Source organism: Orycteropus afer, unplaced genomic scaffold, assembly GCF_000298275.1.
Source record: "Orycteropus afer afer isolate SDZICR_OR568_19922 unplaced genomic scaffold, OryAfe1.0 scaffold00008, whole genome shotgun sequence".
In the NCBI taxonomy this organism is placed as follows: domain Eukaryota; kingdom Metazoa; phylum Chordata; class Mammalia; order Tubulidentata; family Orycteropodidae; genus Orycteropus; species Orycteropus afer.
Window position 1 is genome coordinate 531,749 of NW_006921595.1, and position 17,264 is coordinate 549,012.

The 17,264-nt window shown below is 41.3% G+C and overlaps 1 protein-coding gene across 1 annotated transcript in view; it reads left to right on the top strand.

The window, feature by feature from the left end:
- PDE1C (phosphodiesterase 1C) overlaps positions 1–17,264 on the top strand; it is a 787,489-nt gene that overhangs the window by 151,918 nt on the left and 618,307 nt on the right. Inside the window, exon 2 of the mRNA XM_007945296.2 lies at positions 1,979–2,029. Within this exon, the coding sequence (XP_007943487.1) occupies positions 1,979–2,029 (51 nt within the window). The remainder of the gene's footprint in view (positions 1–1,978; positions 2,030–17,264) is intronic.

A 17,264-nucleotide genomic window follows, 5' to 3' on the forward strand; every position in this document is an offset into this window, starting at 1 on the left:
TTGCCCAACCTTCCTTCCGAGGAGTGGCTGGTGGGTTTGAACCGCCAGCCTTCTGGTGAGCAGTCAAGTGCCTTAGCCACTATGCTACCAGAGCTCCCCTCTTCTACTTAGCTATGATAAAATCCATGTGAAGATGTTAAATTAAGGTTAAAGACTCCTACTGAGACAGTAGCTGTTCTGAAGTAATTTAGAGGTAGCTAAATTCAGAGGCAGGGGTTTGAATGTGAAATATTTAGGCTCATGAGATGGTTCTACAAACACTTGAAAATAGTTTTAGAGGACAACAAGAAAATACCCATTGCTTTTAGAATTCCTGGGCCCTTTTTGTGTTTAGAATAGTTTCTTTTAAAGTATATTTGATAAGGAGTATTTTAGCCTGCCTGCCTCCTTTCTTCCTTCCCTTCCTCCCTCCGTCCCATACTTTCCTCTTTCCCTTCTTTGTTCTTCATTTTTATTTTTTTGAAATGCAATGTATGAGAGATGATGGAAGCAGGATGCAATATTGCCTCCCCCTGCTGGTTGCTTTTGTATACAGTCTTATTTGTGCTGTACATTGAGGGTAGAGGCAGTGCTCAGGACAATGCCAGTGACAGGAGTACAAAAATAGACTGAGACTGAATTTGTTAGTTTTATTATTATTGTTATTGTTTTTATCCAAAGGTAGTGAATTTTAAAAGGTTTACTTTTGTGAGAAGGTGAAAGGAATTTATTTTGACTTTTTGCTTTCATTCTTTGCAAAATGAGATAGTAAGTTTATGAAGTAGTGATTTATTTTGTCTTGCTACTGCATTTTCTTGTATGTTAATGATTAAATTAGCACTCTCCTTTGGTTTGCTCATGCTCATATTTTTTTCCTAAACTAAAATGAATTGATCTCTCTGGTTCGTTACTTTTGGTGTTCATTCGAGTAGATAACAGGTATCTATGCCTGTTTACTATGTAGGCACAAACCAACGATGTTTAAGAATGTGTAATTTTTATGGGAAGTAAAAGTAATGTTTCAAAGGAGTGAAACTTGTTTATTAATAACTGGTCTCTTTTTTTTTACTCACAAAATAGCTTCATAAATTATAGGACATATTAATTATGACTCTATCTACATGATGATAAATTATATAGAGGTATTTCAGAGGAAGGTTAACCACCCTGCTGAGAAGCTTTAGGGATATTATTTTCAAGGACAGTTCTCTGGATAAATTTTCTTGACCTCACCTGTTTTGTTTTAAAAACTTTTATTGTGATTTGGGTAGAAGTTTACAGAACAAATTGTAGTTTGAACTTTTAACATGCAATTTGAATGTCCTTCTTAATAAAAACTAAATTTGTTATTACCTTTTGAAGTCCCTGCCTTGGCTTTGCTCCTATGAATCAGAAAAAAAAAAAAAAGGGACTCATTTCTCGTGGTTGGGATGCATTTATATGTTGAAGGGCAGGCTGGCGGTTGGAAGCTTGAAGCAGAAGGGTGTACACTCGCCTGGAAATCAGGCATGTGTGCTTCTTACAAATTAGATGCAAACTAGTTAGCATCTTTGTTGTTGTTGTTGTTTGCCGTCGAGTTGGCCCCGACTCATAGCGACCCCTCCTTGGGTTTCCGAGGCAGTATCACTATGGAAGTAGGATTGCCCAACCTTCCTTCTGAGGAGTGGCTGGTGGGTTTGAACCGCCAGCCTTCTGGTGAGCAGTCAAGTGCCTTAGGCACTATGCTTAACATCTTTAGCTGTATTAAATATTCTTTAGGTATCTCCAACTTTATTAGAATGTTCTAGTCAAAATGATTAAATCATTTGACCCCATTTAGGAACTGAGAGCAGCAGTGAATATATAGAAAGAGAGGAAGCAAGGTTGCTTTTATCTTCTTACAAAGAGTCACATACACCTTTATGTCAAATCATCCAGAGGATTGGCTGTCGACTGGGTATATTCTGTGGACACACATGCCTTGTTCTTAATTGTATTCTCTGTTTCTTTTCTTTTCCAGTTGCAAATGAGGCTGGAGACAAAAATGCCAGACCACTTGCCCGCTTCTCCCGTGAGTACATCTCATCTCACTCCTTCCCTGGGCTGCTCATACGTGCTCCCCAGGGGCCCTCTCACCTGCGTGCTCACCCCTGTGACCCTATCATGTGGCCCCTAGCAATAGAACCATAATGTAGGAAAGGTCTTGACCTGGTTCATAGTCCATTGGAGCCCCACTGTGAGTGAGCTATGCATTGCCTTCTCAATCCCTAAAAGCCAGTTGCCACTGAGTTAGCCCTGACTCATGGCAACCCCACGTGTGTCATAGAAGCACTGTGTTCCACCAGGTTTTCTATGGATGATTTCTGAAATAGAGTTTCAGATATTTCTTCAAAGGACCTGTGGGTAGATTTGAACTTCCAACCTTTGGATGTGCAGTCAAACACTTTAACCATTTGCACCATCCAGGGACTCCTTTCAATCCTTAGAACTGTGGTTTTCAAACTGCTCTGGAGCTTTGCTATTGAAAGTATGGTCCTCCAAGCAACAGGATTGACATCACCTGAAGGCTGGAAGTTCAAACCAACCAGCTACTCCTAAGAACAAAGATTGGGCAATCTACTTCCATAGAGATACCACCTTGGAAACCCAAGGAGGAGTCACTATGAGTCGAAATCTACTCAACAGCAGTGAGTTTGGTTTTTTGGTTTTGGGGACTGATTAAAAAATGCAGGACTTCAGTTCCATCCCAGACCTATTGAATTGGAACCTGCATTTTAATAAGGTTCCCAGGTGGCTCCTGTGGAATCCCAGAATTGTGTACTGCAGTGGGGTTAGCTTTTTATGATAATAAATTGAGGAAGAGCATATGAGAGGCTTGTCGCTCTCAAGGTCTATATACATTTAGAAGTATCATACCACCCAAGGTGGAGTTATGAGGTTTATAGGATGTCACCCCAGTTTTGGGACATTTTGAAGGTCAGATAGATGGAATGGTTTTCCTTAGACACTGGCATAATCATTTGGCTGTGGAGCTACCGATGAATTTCACTTCATCCCAATGAGACAGCAGGAATCAAAAACCTCTTGATGTTTTCCCTGCCAGTATGATCAGCAAATTATACAGCAAGTTACTATACTCCCTGGATTGAAACCCAGATCTCAGTGAAGGGAGTGAAAGGCTGATGAAATTGAGGAGGATTGCCTGGAGATGCTTCCAAACCTGCTGTTCCTCAAGCACAGATAGTAGAGCTGTAAATACACAGACGGATTGTTTTCTCCAGCATCATTGTAGCTTGGCTGGCTTTCACTTAAAGTCATTTCACTTATACTTTCTAGGTCTCAGTTTCCTCATGTGAAAAGTAGCAAAGTCCTAACTGTCTTTTCTCTTTTACAAAAATGTTGCCATAGAGTTGTACATTAGACTTCCCCATCACTATGTTGTTCATGTAGGATGTTGTTGTTGTTGTTGTTATGTGCCGTCGAGTCGGCCCCGACTCCTAGCGACCCCTCCTTGGGTTTCCGAGGCAGTTATTACTACGGAAGTAGGATTGCCCAACCTTCCTTCCGAGGAGTGGCTGGTGGGTTTGAACCGCCAGCCATCTGGTTAGCAGGCAAGTGTCTTAGCCACTATGCTACCAGGATACTGCCATACAAACATAGCTACATAGCTGTCATAGGGTTGCCTCTGAACAACAGAATGAAACGCCCTGTACTGTGTCACCCTCATGTTTACTGGCACTTTGGAGCCCATTGTTGCAGTTATTGTTACAGTCTATGTCACTGAAGGTCTCCTTCACCCTCATTGGCCCTCTGCTTCACCAAACATAATGTCCTCCCCTAGCAATTGATCCCTCCTGATGGCATGTCCAAAGCAAGCAAGTTGGACAGTGTTCTCTGGGGAGCCATAAGATTTCCATTACCTAATTTTTGGAAGTAGACTACCAGACCTTTCTTTCCAAAAGAAGCTCTGCTGAAACCTGTCCAGCATGGATGACCCTGCTGGTATTTGAGGTACAGATGGCATATTTCCCAGCATCAGAGCAACATGCAAGCTACCACAGTATGTCAAACTGACAGATGGGTAGCGGGGACACTGCCATAATATGTCTTAATAACTAAACCTGAAAGTATACTTTCTCTGTTTTTAGGACTTCTTCTAAACCTTGCCTTCAATCTCTTTTGGGGAGTTTTCAAAACTCAGGGACTGGTTTCCTACAAATGATTTTTATAGAAATGTATGATAATGAAAGAGCATTAAGTGCCCACATTTTAGAAATTGTATAATAAAATACTTGGTTTTCACGGGCCCCATTTTCCATTACCCTCCCACCTAGAACCATTATTTCCAAAATAAGTATTTCATCCCACAGATCAATGAAGATGATGAATATGCTTTTATTAGCTTTATTTCTCCATCTCTATTGCAGTAGTCAGGCAACTTATGCTGGGGTTGTAACCTGACCACGCTGTGCAGATTGCACTGGGTGCATGTCTCAGGGTTCTGGTGTTCTGATGTGCTTCGCAAGATGTAGGGAGTGAATGGCACCCTTTACTGTGAAGCCTAAATGAGACTGGGAACAGTTGGTCCTTTCACAGAAAGAAGAGGGTAACTCTTCTTGTAAATGGCTTTCACAGGCTTCTAAACTGAATGACTGGGTTAAAAGAATGATGTGTCATTTGAAAGCTTATTAGCTGGAGATAAGTGAAGGCATAGGAAAAAATAATAATCTACACAAGAAAAATGTAATTAGTGGCAAACCAATTAGGTTGGGCTGATTCAGGGGGGAGAAAAAAAAAAAGAAAGGCAAAAAAAAAAATCTCCTGACTTAGTGCACTGTCCTGGAAAAAAAGTCACATGGCACATTAACTACTAAATCTTTTTTGTAGCAAATGCTAGAGAGGGGAAAAATTAGGCGGTTTTTAGGAAGGAAAAAATATTCCTTAAAGTGGCATTATCTGATTGATATGTATTTTGCTTTACCATGTTGAAAATGACCTTCATTGTGTTGTGTGAATGAAGAGTTCAGTTTTGGAAGACCAGGAGGATTTAGATGATAGTCTTTCCTTTGGAGACTGGGAGATGAAGTACTGTGGCATTTTCTAATTTTTGCATCTGACAAGATGTGTGAAAAGCCCTGCTGATGTGCATTGCACAGCATAGATTTAGGCAGGAACCACTGCTGTAGAAATGGACCCTCTAAGAGGTCACCAGAAAAGACCCCTGGTGAAGAGAGAGGGGCTGGCCCAGTGCTCCCAAGTAGTCCTAAATTTTACATCTCCTTTGTGCTTTCCTCAAACAAATCAGTACCAAAGCCCACAGATCATGCCTAAGGCCACCTATAGCTCAGTTCCTGTCATGTTTACCTTGGAAACACTTGATATTTTCAGTCAAGTAGCAGTGCTTTGGTGATGGACATGTGGAGTGAGAATCCGATCCTATTGGAGTCCCTTCACCACCTCTGCCTCCAACATTTCAGGCTTTGGCAGTAGCTTTTGACTAATCTAATCAGAACATCTGCCTGATAACCATAGGCATATACAATAACACAAATGAGAGAAAGGGAGGGAAGGAGTGAGTAGAGATTCAAAGGGAGTAGAGAATTTTATCCTTCCCTTAAACACTACAGAAGAATGACAGCATCCAAGAAAATGAGGACTGAAGAATGACCCTGGCTTTAAGGACTGCATGAGCCCAGGCACAATGGCTTTGGGTGGAGAGATGGTTTGAGAATGGCCTCTACCATCAGGGCTGGCTGTCATGGGGCTAGAGCTCCTGTGTGAGAGGCTCCCTCATGCTATACATTGGACAGGCATACACTGGTATGCACCTCCCGTGGGTATTACACGCATAGCTCTCTGACATCCAGTTCTCACAGCCATCTCTTGAGGTAGGCAGTGATGGTGTCTCCATCTTATGAATGAGGATGATGAGGTGAGAGAAATGAGGAGAATTTGCTCACTGCTGTGATTCTAGTTATCCCAGCTCCCAATTCTGGTTGTTACCAGTGCGTGTTACTTATCCCCTAGTTTAAGGGACAGGCATTTACCATTTCTGAGGCTCAGAGACATGGTGACAACCAGCTTGATAATAGAAGTACACAAGTCTGAACACAGGACAGGCTTCACAGGCACAAGCATTGATTCTATCTTTCCCAACACACCCCTATTCACTAGCTCATTGATATCAGAAATTCTCTGAATAAGGGAAAATCTTGAAGATGTGAAATGCATATTCCTTTGAGAGAGAGGGTATGCTCTTACTATGGTGAAAATGATTGATAGCAAACTTAAAAAAATTCCCCCCTATATCCCTGAAAGTGTATTCTATATGTGTGAGAAAGAGGACAATGGGGTTATTTCATTTGTGCTTTCATTTACTCATTCATTTACCAAATAGTTACTGAACACTCGATGGCTTCATGCTATATGTTAAGGATTCAAATTCTGATTAAAACAAGATCCAGGCTTTCAAGGAGTGTAAATCTTGGTGTGAGGAGACAAGAGAAGTTAGCCAGTGATGTGCTGTCAGAGGGGTTAGTATGGGCAGGGGGTGAGGAATGCTGGGGAAGGACAGTGGGAACACAGGACAGGGCTTCACAATAAGTTAGGTCAGATTTCTAGGAGAAGGGGATGCCTGCTCTGAGTGTTGATGGATGACAGGAATTACCCGGACAAGGAAAGTGTGAGGAGGACATGCCAGGAAAACACATGTACACTGTGATGGGTTGAATTGTGTTCCCCTAACTGATATACTGAAGTCCAAATCCCTGGTGCCTGTGAATGTGACCTTATTTGAAGATAGGGTCTTTGAAAATGTAATTAGTTAAAATGAGGTCACACTAGAGGAAGGTGAGCCCTAATCAAGTAATTGGTGTCCTTATAAAAAGGGAAGAAGAGACAGAGACACGGGAAAGATGGTCCCGTGAAAACAGGGGCAGAGATTAGAGTCTATAATCCAAGGAATGCCAGGATTATCCAATGTCAACAGAAGCTATAAGAAAGGCATGAACAGAATCTCCCTTCAAGTTACCCAGAAGGAATTAAAACTGCCAACATCCTGAATTCAGACTTACAGGCTCCAGAGCCATAAGAGAATAAATTTCTGTTGTTTTAAGCCACCTAGTTTGTGGTACTTTGTTATGGCAGTTATAGAAACTAATGGGAAGTCCCTTGGTAGTACAGTTGTTTAAGAGCTCAACCACACACTGAAAGGTTGGCAGTTCGAACTCACACAGAGGTGACTCAGAAGAAAGACCTGGTCATCTGCTTCTGAAAGTTCACAGCCTTGAAAACCTTGTGGAGCAGTTCTACTCTGACACACATATGACCATGGGTCAGAGTCAACTCAATAGCAACATTCTTTTGAGGAAACTAATATAGGCACAAAAGAGCCTTACACAGTGGGAAAATCAGCTGAAGAGGCAGCCTGGAAGGATCTTTGTGCCTCACAAGTGGAGCTGATTGGAGGGGGAAGGGTTTCTACATTTGGTTGCATCTCAGCCTCCTCCTGGAGCCATAATGCCCTTTAGGGGCCAGGTCTGTGCTATGAAGAGTTGCTCCCACCCCTAGTCCAGCTCCAGGCCCAGCAAGGTCAGGAGCTTCTGTGGAGTGCCTTTGAAACTAGGGGTCCTGACAGTCTCTGGCTTCTGGGAAAAGTCACCTGGCTGTGGGGCTGAGTCCCTTGCTGAGCACATCTTGTGGCCAGCAGCTCTGGCCCAAACGATTGGGATGCTGGCCCAGCTGCACTCTAATGCCAGGCTGAGAAAAGAACACTCCTGCCTGGAAATGTCTGTTATATGTGTATGCCAGTGTCCCCATTTGATAGTGGGCTCCTTGAGGGAAAACACCCGTCTGGTTGAGCTGTATATCTTCTATACCTGATGTGGAACAAATGCTTGTTGAGTGAAGACTGAGTAAACCAATATTCTACCTGAGGCTGCTCACCCTCCTCTTCCTCATCCTAACTTCATAGCAAGTCAGGTGATCCTACTGCCCAGCACACACACTCCCAAGGTCCCACTGGAATTTGCCCCCAGTGGTCTCCAATATATCCCTCTTGAGAGTCCTCAAAAGCAACTAGGGACACAGGCTCTGGTGTCAGGCCTGGCTTTGTACTGGTAACTTAACCTCCCTAAGCCACACTTTCCTCACCTGAATGCTGAGGATAATACCCGAACTTACTTCCAGAATTTCCGTGACTATCACATGCAGAGGTAAGTGTCAGAATGCTTAATTCCATGTTGCATGGTCACAGACCAATCCAACAGATGTTAACTGTGGGGAAGAGGGGCAAGAAGAAAGTAGGGGTGTGAAGAATCAGGGTCCTGGAGATAGAGCAGGGATTACTTCCTCAGTTGTTAGATGAGACTGGGGAAACTGAGATGGATATCAGCCTTGATGAAATAGGCTAAATTATATAATGCCCTTAGCACAATGCCTGTACATCATAAGTGCTCAATTAGTATTAAAAAACAGAACAAAACAAAAAAACCTCATTGCCATCGAGTCGATTAGACTCACAGCTGCTACCCCTTCTTGGGTTTTCAAGGTGGTATCACTACGGAAGTAGATTGTGCAATCTTCCTTTTGAAGAGTGGCTGGTGGGTTTGAACCACCAGCCTTCTGGTTAGCAGTCAAATGCCTTAGGCACTATGCTACCAGAGGTCCTTCAATTAGTATGGGTTGTTGTTATTATATATGTTGTTATTCTGAATCATTTCCATTTCCAACTTCCTTTCTCTCATCCTTCCTCCCTCCCTCATATCCATCCATTCTTTATACTTTTCACATATAATTATTGAAAACCTTTTAGTGGAGACATAAATATGAGTAAATTGGTCTTCATAGAGCTCACAATCTGATCAAGCAGGCGGAGAAATAAGTGGTTCCAATACAGCATGTGGAGGGATATGCCAGAGGTCAGTAAAGGAGCTGTGGGAACCAGAAGGGGGATACCTCATCTGGCCTGGGGTGGGGGTGGATTCAAGGACACCCTCCTGGAGGGTTAGCATTAGCTGAAGCTTGGAAAGTAAGTAGGTATTAACAGGTAGGAAAGGTACCTTCTAATCTAAAAAACCAAACAACCAACAAAACCACCATTAAGGGACTAAGGGCCATGTGTAGTATTCAGATATCACCACAGTGTGGCAGGAAGAGCCCAGATTTTGGTGTCTCTCTACCCCAGAGACTTAAAATTGGCTGCATTCAATGCAATAGGACAGAACTTTGGTTAAGGGAGTCTAGGGACATTGGAAGAGATATTGACCCTGAAGCTTGTATAGTTGGACAGATGTGTTCTGGGGTTTTGATTGCTTCCCCTAACTGAGTGGAGAATAATTTCTGCCCTGAAACTAGCACATTGTTGAAAAGAAAGTAGTGGTATCAAAAGCAGTAAGGAAATGGACCCTAATTAGTAATGCTTTCAAATTTGGCATATTTTCCTTTGGGAGGTAAAAATCCAGATAGTGCTGGAAAAAGGTGTTCCTATTGTAGAACTAGAGTAAAGGATGGATGGTGAAGCAAGGGAGGCTCATCTACTATTTTTGTGCTGGTGAATGAACTCTTCCCTGGCAGGGATGGGCAGGGACAAGCAGGATATACAGTGAGGGTGAGCCCTGGGATTGGGATAGAGGGTGCGGGAGTGTCTATTATATGGTGATGCCCACAGGTCCCCCCCCCCATCCCAGATCTACTGAGTGAGGGACTCTTAAGGTGGGTTTTAGCAATCTGTTTTAACAAATTCTGATGCATACCAAAATTTGAGAACCAGTAGTGCAATTGAAAAACTGTGTGATGGTGGAGATGAAGGCAAAGGCCACAGAACAGAGGTCTGGAAACTGTGTTTTCAGAGCAGTATAATGTTCGTATTTATATTATAGGCAGTACAAACGGCAGTGGCCCAGAGGTCAATGAAACAGCATGGAGGATGCAGAAATAGATCCACACAAATATGCCTAACTGATTTTTGACAAAGGGGCAAACACAGTTCATTGGAGGAAATACACCATTTTTAATACATGTTGCTAGATGAATTAGACATCTGTAGGCAAGAATATGAACCTTGACCTAAGTCTCACACGTTTCACAAAAATGAGCTCAAAATGGATCACAGACTTAAATATAAAACACAAAAATACAAAACTTTTAGGAGGAAAGTCTTTAGGACCTGGGATTAGGAGAGAGTCTTGGCATCAAAAACATGATCCATAAAAGGAAAAATGGAAAAATTGGACTTCATTAACATTTAAAAAGCCTTTGTTCTTTGAAAGATCCTGTAAAGTGAATGAAAAGACAAGCTATATGGTGGGAGAAAATATTTGCAAACCACATATCCAAGAAAGGACTGGTATCTAGGATATAAAAAAATTCTCAAAATTCAATAGTCAAAACTCAAGCATTTCACTTAGGATCTGGCCAAAAACCATGAAAAGACAGTTTAGCAAAGAAGATATAAAAAACCAAGCTCTCACTGCTGTTGAGTCAAATCCAACTCATAGTGACCCTCCTTGGGTTTCCAAAGTGGTATCTCTACGGAAGTAGATTGCCCAACCTTCCTTCCCAGAAAGAAGATACACAGATGGCAACTATAAAGATGTTCAATATCATTGTCATTAGAGAAATGCAGATTAAAACCACAGTGAGATACCACTACACACCTATCAGAATCACAGCAACAACAAAAGCAAATAATAACAATACCAAATACTGGTGAGGGTTCAGAGAAAACGGATCATTTATACATCTACTCTGAAAAAGTTTGGCAATTTCTTTAAAAAAAAAGCAACTACTGTACCCTCCAACAATAGTACCCCAGAGCATTTATCCCAGAAAAATGAAGACTTATATTCACATAAAAATCCATATGCTGATGCATATAGCAGATTTATTGGTAATGTCCAATAATTGGAAACAACCCAGATGTTCTTCAGTGAATGAGTTGCTAAACAAAGAGTGGTACACCCATAACATGGGGTGCTGTTGTTGTTGTTATGTTCCGTCAAGTCGGATCCAACTCATAGTGACCCCTCCTTGGATGTCCGAGGCAGTATCACTACAGAAGTATATTGCCCAACCTTCCTTCTGAGGAGTGGGTTTGAACTGCCAGCCTTCTGGTCAGCAGTCAAGTGCCTTAGGCACTATGCTACCAGATCTCCTATGGAGTACTCTTCAGCAATAAGAAGGAATGAAGTACACACAACTCTCAGTGAGTGAAAAAAAGGCAGTCCCAAAAGGTTATGTACTGTATGATACCAAGTATGTAACATTCTTCAGACAATAAAATTATAGAATTAGAGAATAGATTAGTGGTCACCAGGGCAAAAGGAGGAGATAGGGGTGGGAGGGTAGTAGTTGTGGCTATAAAAGGACAACATGAGGGATCCTTGTGGTGATGGAAATGTTCTTATCTTGAATCTTTCAATGTCATTATCTTGGTTGTAGGAGCTCTGGTGGCATAGTGCCTAAGGCATTTGACTGTTAACCAGAAGGCTGGTGGTTCAAACCCACTAGCTGCTCCTCTGAAAGAAGATTGGGCAATCCACTTCCATAGTGATACTGCCTCGGAAACCCAAGAAGGGGTTGCTATGAGTCAGATCTGACTTGACGGCAGTGAGTAGTAGTAGTATCCTGGTTGTGATATTAAAAGTTACCACAGGGGAAAACTTGAGTAAAGGGTACACAGGCTCTCTCTGTAGTTTTTCTTACCAACTGTATACATATGAATGTACAATTCTATCAAAATAAAAAGTTAAAAGAAGAGAAATCTTCAGTGATTTCCCATGGCCTACAGAATAAACTTCAAGCCCTTGGTACAACATACAAGACCTTTCAGAAACTGACCTTACTTCATTAACGCTTTACAAAAATGAAACTAATTGCCCTATCATGCTGTCTCATACCTTCATGCTTTTGCACATGCAGTTGCATTTGCTTGAAATAGTCCCTCACTCTGCTAATCACCAAGCAAGCCCATTCATCTCTCCAAACTCTGATCATAGGCCACTTTTTTTTGTAAAGGCTGGCTTTAGTGCCAGGACAAAGAAATCACCCTCTCCTTTGTTCCACACCTGTGTATTTTTACACCGTTATATTATTACTGGCTTTGTGCTATACCATAAATATTTTTTTAATGACTCTCTCTTCACTAGATTTTGATGTTCTTTTTTAAAGCAGAAGCTGTGCCTAATGGATGTTCAGTAAATGTTTGTTCAGTTGGATTAACAACAAAGTGAATGGAAAGATTCCAGATCTGTAACAACTCCAAACAAGGGGACAAAACCCATTTGTTCTTGAATGGTTCTTGAAGATTCATATTCAGTAATCTTACTAGCAAGAAGTCAGATGCATTTTAAGTTATGTGACTCCCATAATTTACCAGTCACAGCAACTCACGATACCATCTATTCAATAAACGTTTATGGAACACCTACTGTCTTCCAAGCACCATGGCTTATCTCCCTCTTTAGACATTCAGGTAGACTAAGATGGTGGTGTGGTTCTTGCCAGGGTATGCATCAGGCCATGGCTAAGCCTTGGTGGAAGCTCAAGGTGGATGCACAGTCTTGTAGGCTGTGAAATGTGCAACTCTACAGGCGATCATCTTGTAGACTAAACTATGAGTGTCTCCCCCTGCTGTTGTGCAGTCCTGGAGGCTCTGTTGAAAGTCTCATATTTGCAGCTGCAGTTCTTGGGACTCATAAAAGAATTACCTATTTTCCTGATATGACAACTCCAAACAGGAAGGGAAGTCAAGATATGAAGCCAGTTTGGCCAGAAGCTGAAGGAGAGTCACGCATATTATTGAAGCGGTCATGCATGATATTATTGAAACAGTCACGCATGATATTATTGAAGCAGGTATAGCAGGAAGGAAAGTCTGAATAAGGTGGGTGTTCATCCAAGTTTTTAAATGTGATTTCTATAGCTTCAGAAATAGACATCTTAGAAATAGATAAGAAAGAGTTAACCTTGAAAGGTCATTTTCTGCTGGATGCCAAAAAACCAAAACAACTCATTGCTGTCAAGTCTATTCTGACACATAGAGACCCTATAGGACAGAGTAGAACTGCCCCCATATGATTTCCAAAGCTATATCTTTATGGAAGCTGTCACATCTTTCTCTAGCAGAGCAGCTGGTGGGTTTGCTTTGAACAGCCAACCTGCTGGTTAGCAGCCAAGCACTTAACCACTTCACCACCAGGATACAAAAAAATCAAACTCACTGCCATCAAGTTGATTTGACTCATAGCAACCCCTCCTTGGGTTTCTGAGGTGGTATCTCTACAAGTAGATTGCCCAGTCTTGCCCAGTCTTCCTTCTGAGAAGGGGCAGGTGGGTTTGAACCTCCAGCCTTCTGGTTAGCAGTCAAATGCCTTAGGCACTATGCTACCAGAGCTCCCACCAGGATACAAGGGTATATAAAAATGTGTAAGTCACAGTTCTTTCCCTAAAGGAGCTTACCACCAACAGATGCCCCATTGTCTTTATTTTGTTGCCAGCAATGGCTAGTTTGGGCCTGAAGGAGAAAAGTTCTTCTCCGTGACCAATACTCTATCCACAAGTCTCTGGTTTTCTGGAACTTCTAATAAAAACTCTAAATCTCCAAGCAATTACTTTCAAACATATTTCTTTTTCATCATGTATACATCTCATTTAAATATGTCTAGGATTAATGTAAGGATCTCTGGTGGCATAGTGGGTAAGGCATTTGACTGCTAACTAAAAGGTTGGTAGTCTAAAAGGTTGGTAGTTCAAACCCACTAGCTGCTCCACAGAAGAAATACAAGACAATCTATTTCTATAAAGATTTACCACCTTGGAAAACCAATGGGGATCTTTATGATTCAGAATCTACTCTATGGCAGTGGGTTTTTTTTTTTTTTTTCTAAGGATTAATGTGGCTCATTCTTCCAAACAGCTCAGAGCACTTCCATATGTACTATACAGTATTATTGAATTCAGTCCCACAGTTTTCATAATGAGGTTAAAAATCAGCCCTGGAACTTCCTAAAGGAATAGTAGGCAGATTTACAAATGAATCATCTAGCAGATGGTGAGACTTAGATTTTTTTTGCATGCTTTGCAGACATTAGCATACTTTAAGGTAGTTAGGCACTGAAAATTCTCCACTTAATTATGAGGTTTATGTGTGTGTGTGTTGTAGGAACCTTGGTGGTGCAGTGAATAAGCACTCAGCTGCTAAAGGTTTGAACCCATCAGCCACTCTGCAGGAGAAAAATGTGGCAGTCTGCTTCCATAAAGATTACAGCCTTGGAGACTCTATGAGGCAGTTCTACTCTGTCTTATAGGGTCACTATGAATCAGAACCGATTTGACAGCAACATGTTTTTTTGGGGTGTGTGTGTCTGAATTGTTAAAAGTCTGACTTACAGAAAACATTTTAAAAAATGCCATATTCTAACTCTCAAGTACCCAGCTTACACTAGCTATTAAAAAGTGCTTGTCAAGTAGATTTCACTCTTAATAGATAAGTTTCTGTTTTAATTAGTATACTAAATGAATGCTGTCAGAGTTCTTGAAAACAGTCTCCCTTTAATCTTGTCTACATCATTACTCTGCTGAACAAGCTCATTCTTCATATGTATGACAAAGAGAAATTGAGACCTTCCCTCTTGGAATTGATGGTCTCACTAGATGAGGATCCACTGTACCAGATGCATTTCTAAATAGACTGAAAATTATGTAGGCATTGTGCACATCAATCTGATAAGTATACATGGAAGGCTGTGCTTTGAAGCAACTTGTGCATCACTCTTTTTGCTCACTTTTGAGGCTTATGTTATACACTGTCAGTTTGTAGTACTGTGGTGGCTTGCATGTTGCTAGAATGCTGGAAACTATACCACCAGTACTTCAAATACCAGTAGGATCACTCATTTGGACAGGTTCCAGCAGAGCTTCCAGACTAAGACAGACTAGGAAGAAAGGTATGACAATTGAATTCCAAAAATTGGCCTATGAAAACCCTGTTGATCACAGAATATGGTCTGAGACTTCGACTCACTTACTTTGGATACATCGTCAGGAGGGATCAGTTATTAGAAAAGGATACCATGTTTGGTCAAGTTGAGGGTCAGCAAAAATGAGGGACACCTTCAATGAGATGGATTGATGTGCCTGAACCTGAATTATAACCTGTTACTTTCCCAATTAACCCCATAATCATGAGTATTGTCTGTGAGTTCTGTGTGTTCATTGCAACAAATTATCAAGCCCAGCAGAGAAGTAGTGAGTGCCATGGGAGGGATGGTTGGTGTCAGAATTGGTTAAAAGATTGGAGTATGGTGGCATGTTTGACTTCCATCTCATAGTGATGAGCCTTAGGCTGCTGTCTGTGATTCTGTTTCCCCCTTGTGAAGTTGGAGGAAGTAAGAGGATACTGCCCCCCACCCCATGTCCTTTCAGGAGAGCCCATTGTCAATCCATCCCATTGAGGATTTTCCTCTTTTTTGATGACCCTCTACTTTATGAAGCATGATGTCTTTCACCAGGGATTGGCTCTTCCTGATAGTGTGTCCAAAGTAAGCAATACAAAGTCTCCCCATCCTCCCTTCTAAGGAACATCTGGTTTAGTTCTTCCAAGACAGATTTGTTCATTCTTCTGACAGTCTATGGTATATTCCGTATTCTTTGCCAACACCATAATTCAAAGGTATCAACTCTTCTTCCTTATTCATTGTTCAGCTTTCACATGCATATGAAGTGATTGAAAATACCATGGCTTGGGTCAGACACAGTTTAGTCCTCAAGGTGACAACTTTTTTTTTTTTTTTTTTTAACACTTTAAAGAGATCTTTTGCAGCAGATTTACCCAATACAATGTGTCATTTAATTTCTTGACTGCTGCTTCAATGGGTGTTGATTGCTGATTTAAGTTAAATGTAATCCTTGCTAACTTAAGCAATGCAAATAAAGTAAATATTCAATATAAAAATTAAAACTAACAACAATTGTGAAAACTTGCTATTCAGACATGAATGTCAGCCTTACTCTTGGTTCTTTCTCCTGAATTTATTTGGCAGCCTAAGTAGAGAGTGAGGGAAACCTAGAGTAATTCACATGGCTTGCTTTTGGAAAACAGCCAGCTCTTATGAATTTCTTCATATTAAGAATGATTAAATTAGGGATAAATACAAAATAAAATGCTAAACAAAATGTGAAGGATTAGGGAAATGATGCATCATCATAAAGATTTAGGGAAAAGTAGACTTACAAAAATGATTCAGTATACAGTGAAACCTGTGAGAGCCAGAACTCAAAGGGACTACTTTGTTTTTCTGGGTCTTGCAAGGTTTCAACAGAGTGCATCCTGCCACTTTTCTATCACTTGTTTTAATGGAAAATATTTGAGTTTTCCTTCTCTGATAGATTTCTGTCTTTTACGAGTTCTGGCTTTTGCAGGTTTTATGATATAAGTCAAAAGAAAAAAATGTTTTGGTTTTGCATTTTCCATAAGGAACAAGAAGGCATGTTGTCATTTTTATGTGCCGTCAAGTTGGACCCGACTCATAGTGACCCCTCCTTGGGTTTCCGAGGCAGTATCACTATGGAAGTTGATTGCCCCACCTTCCTTCTGAGGAGTAGCTGGTGGGTTTGAACCGCCAGCCTTCTGGTTAGCAGTCAAGTGCTTTAGGCACTATGCTACCAGAGCTCCTACAAGAAGGCATATCCCCTATGAAATAGTAGAGAGCCATAAGAAGAGAAACAGTTTGATTTTGAGCTGTTGTTTTTGTTAGGTGCTGTTGAAATGGTTCCAACTCATAATGACCCTTTGTATAGCAGAGTGAAACATTACCTGGTCTTGCACCATCCTAACAATCATTGCTATGTTTGAGCTCATTGCTACAGCCACTGTGTCAGTCCATCTTGTTGAGGATCTTCCTGTCTTCTGCTAACCCTCTATCCTACCAAGGATAACAAGGACTGGTCCTTCCTTACAAATTGTCTAAAGTACATAAGACAAGGTCTAACCATCCTTGGGAGCTCTGGTAGCATAGTGCCTAAGGCATTTGACTGCTAACCAGAAGGTTGGCGGTTCAAACCTACTAGCCACTCCTTGGAAGGAAGGTTGGGCAATCTACTTCCATAGTGATACTACCTCGGAAACCCAAGGAGGGGTCACAATGAGTCAGGTCCGACTCAACAGCAAACAACAACAACTACAACCATCCTTACTTCTTTTTTTCTTTTTTTTTTAATTGTGATTTGAGTGAAGATTTACAGAGCAAATTCACTTTCCATACAGCAGTTCACATATACTTTGTCTCATGTCATTGACCACAGTTTAC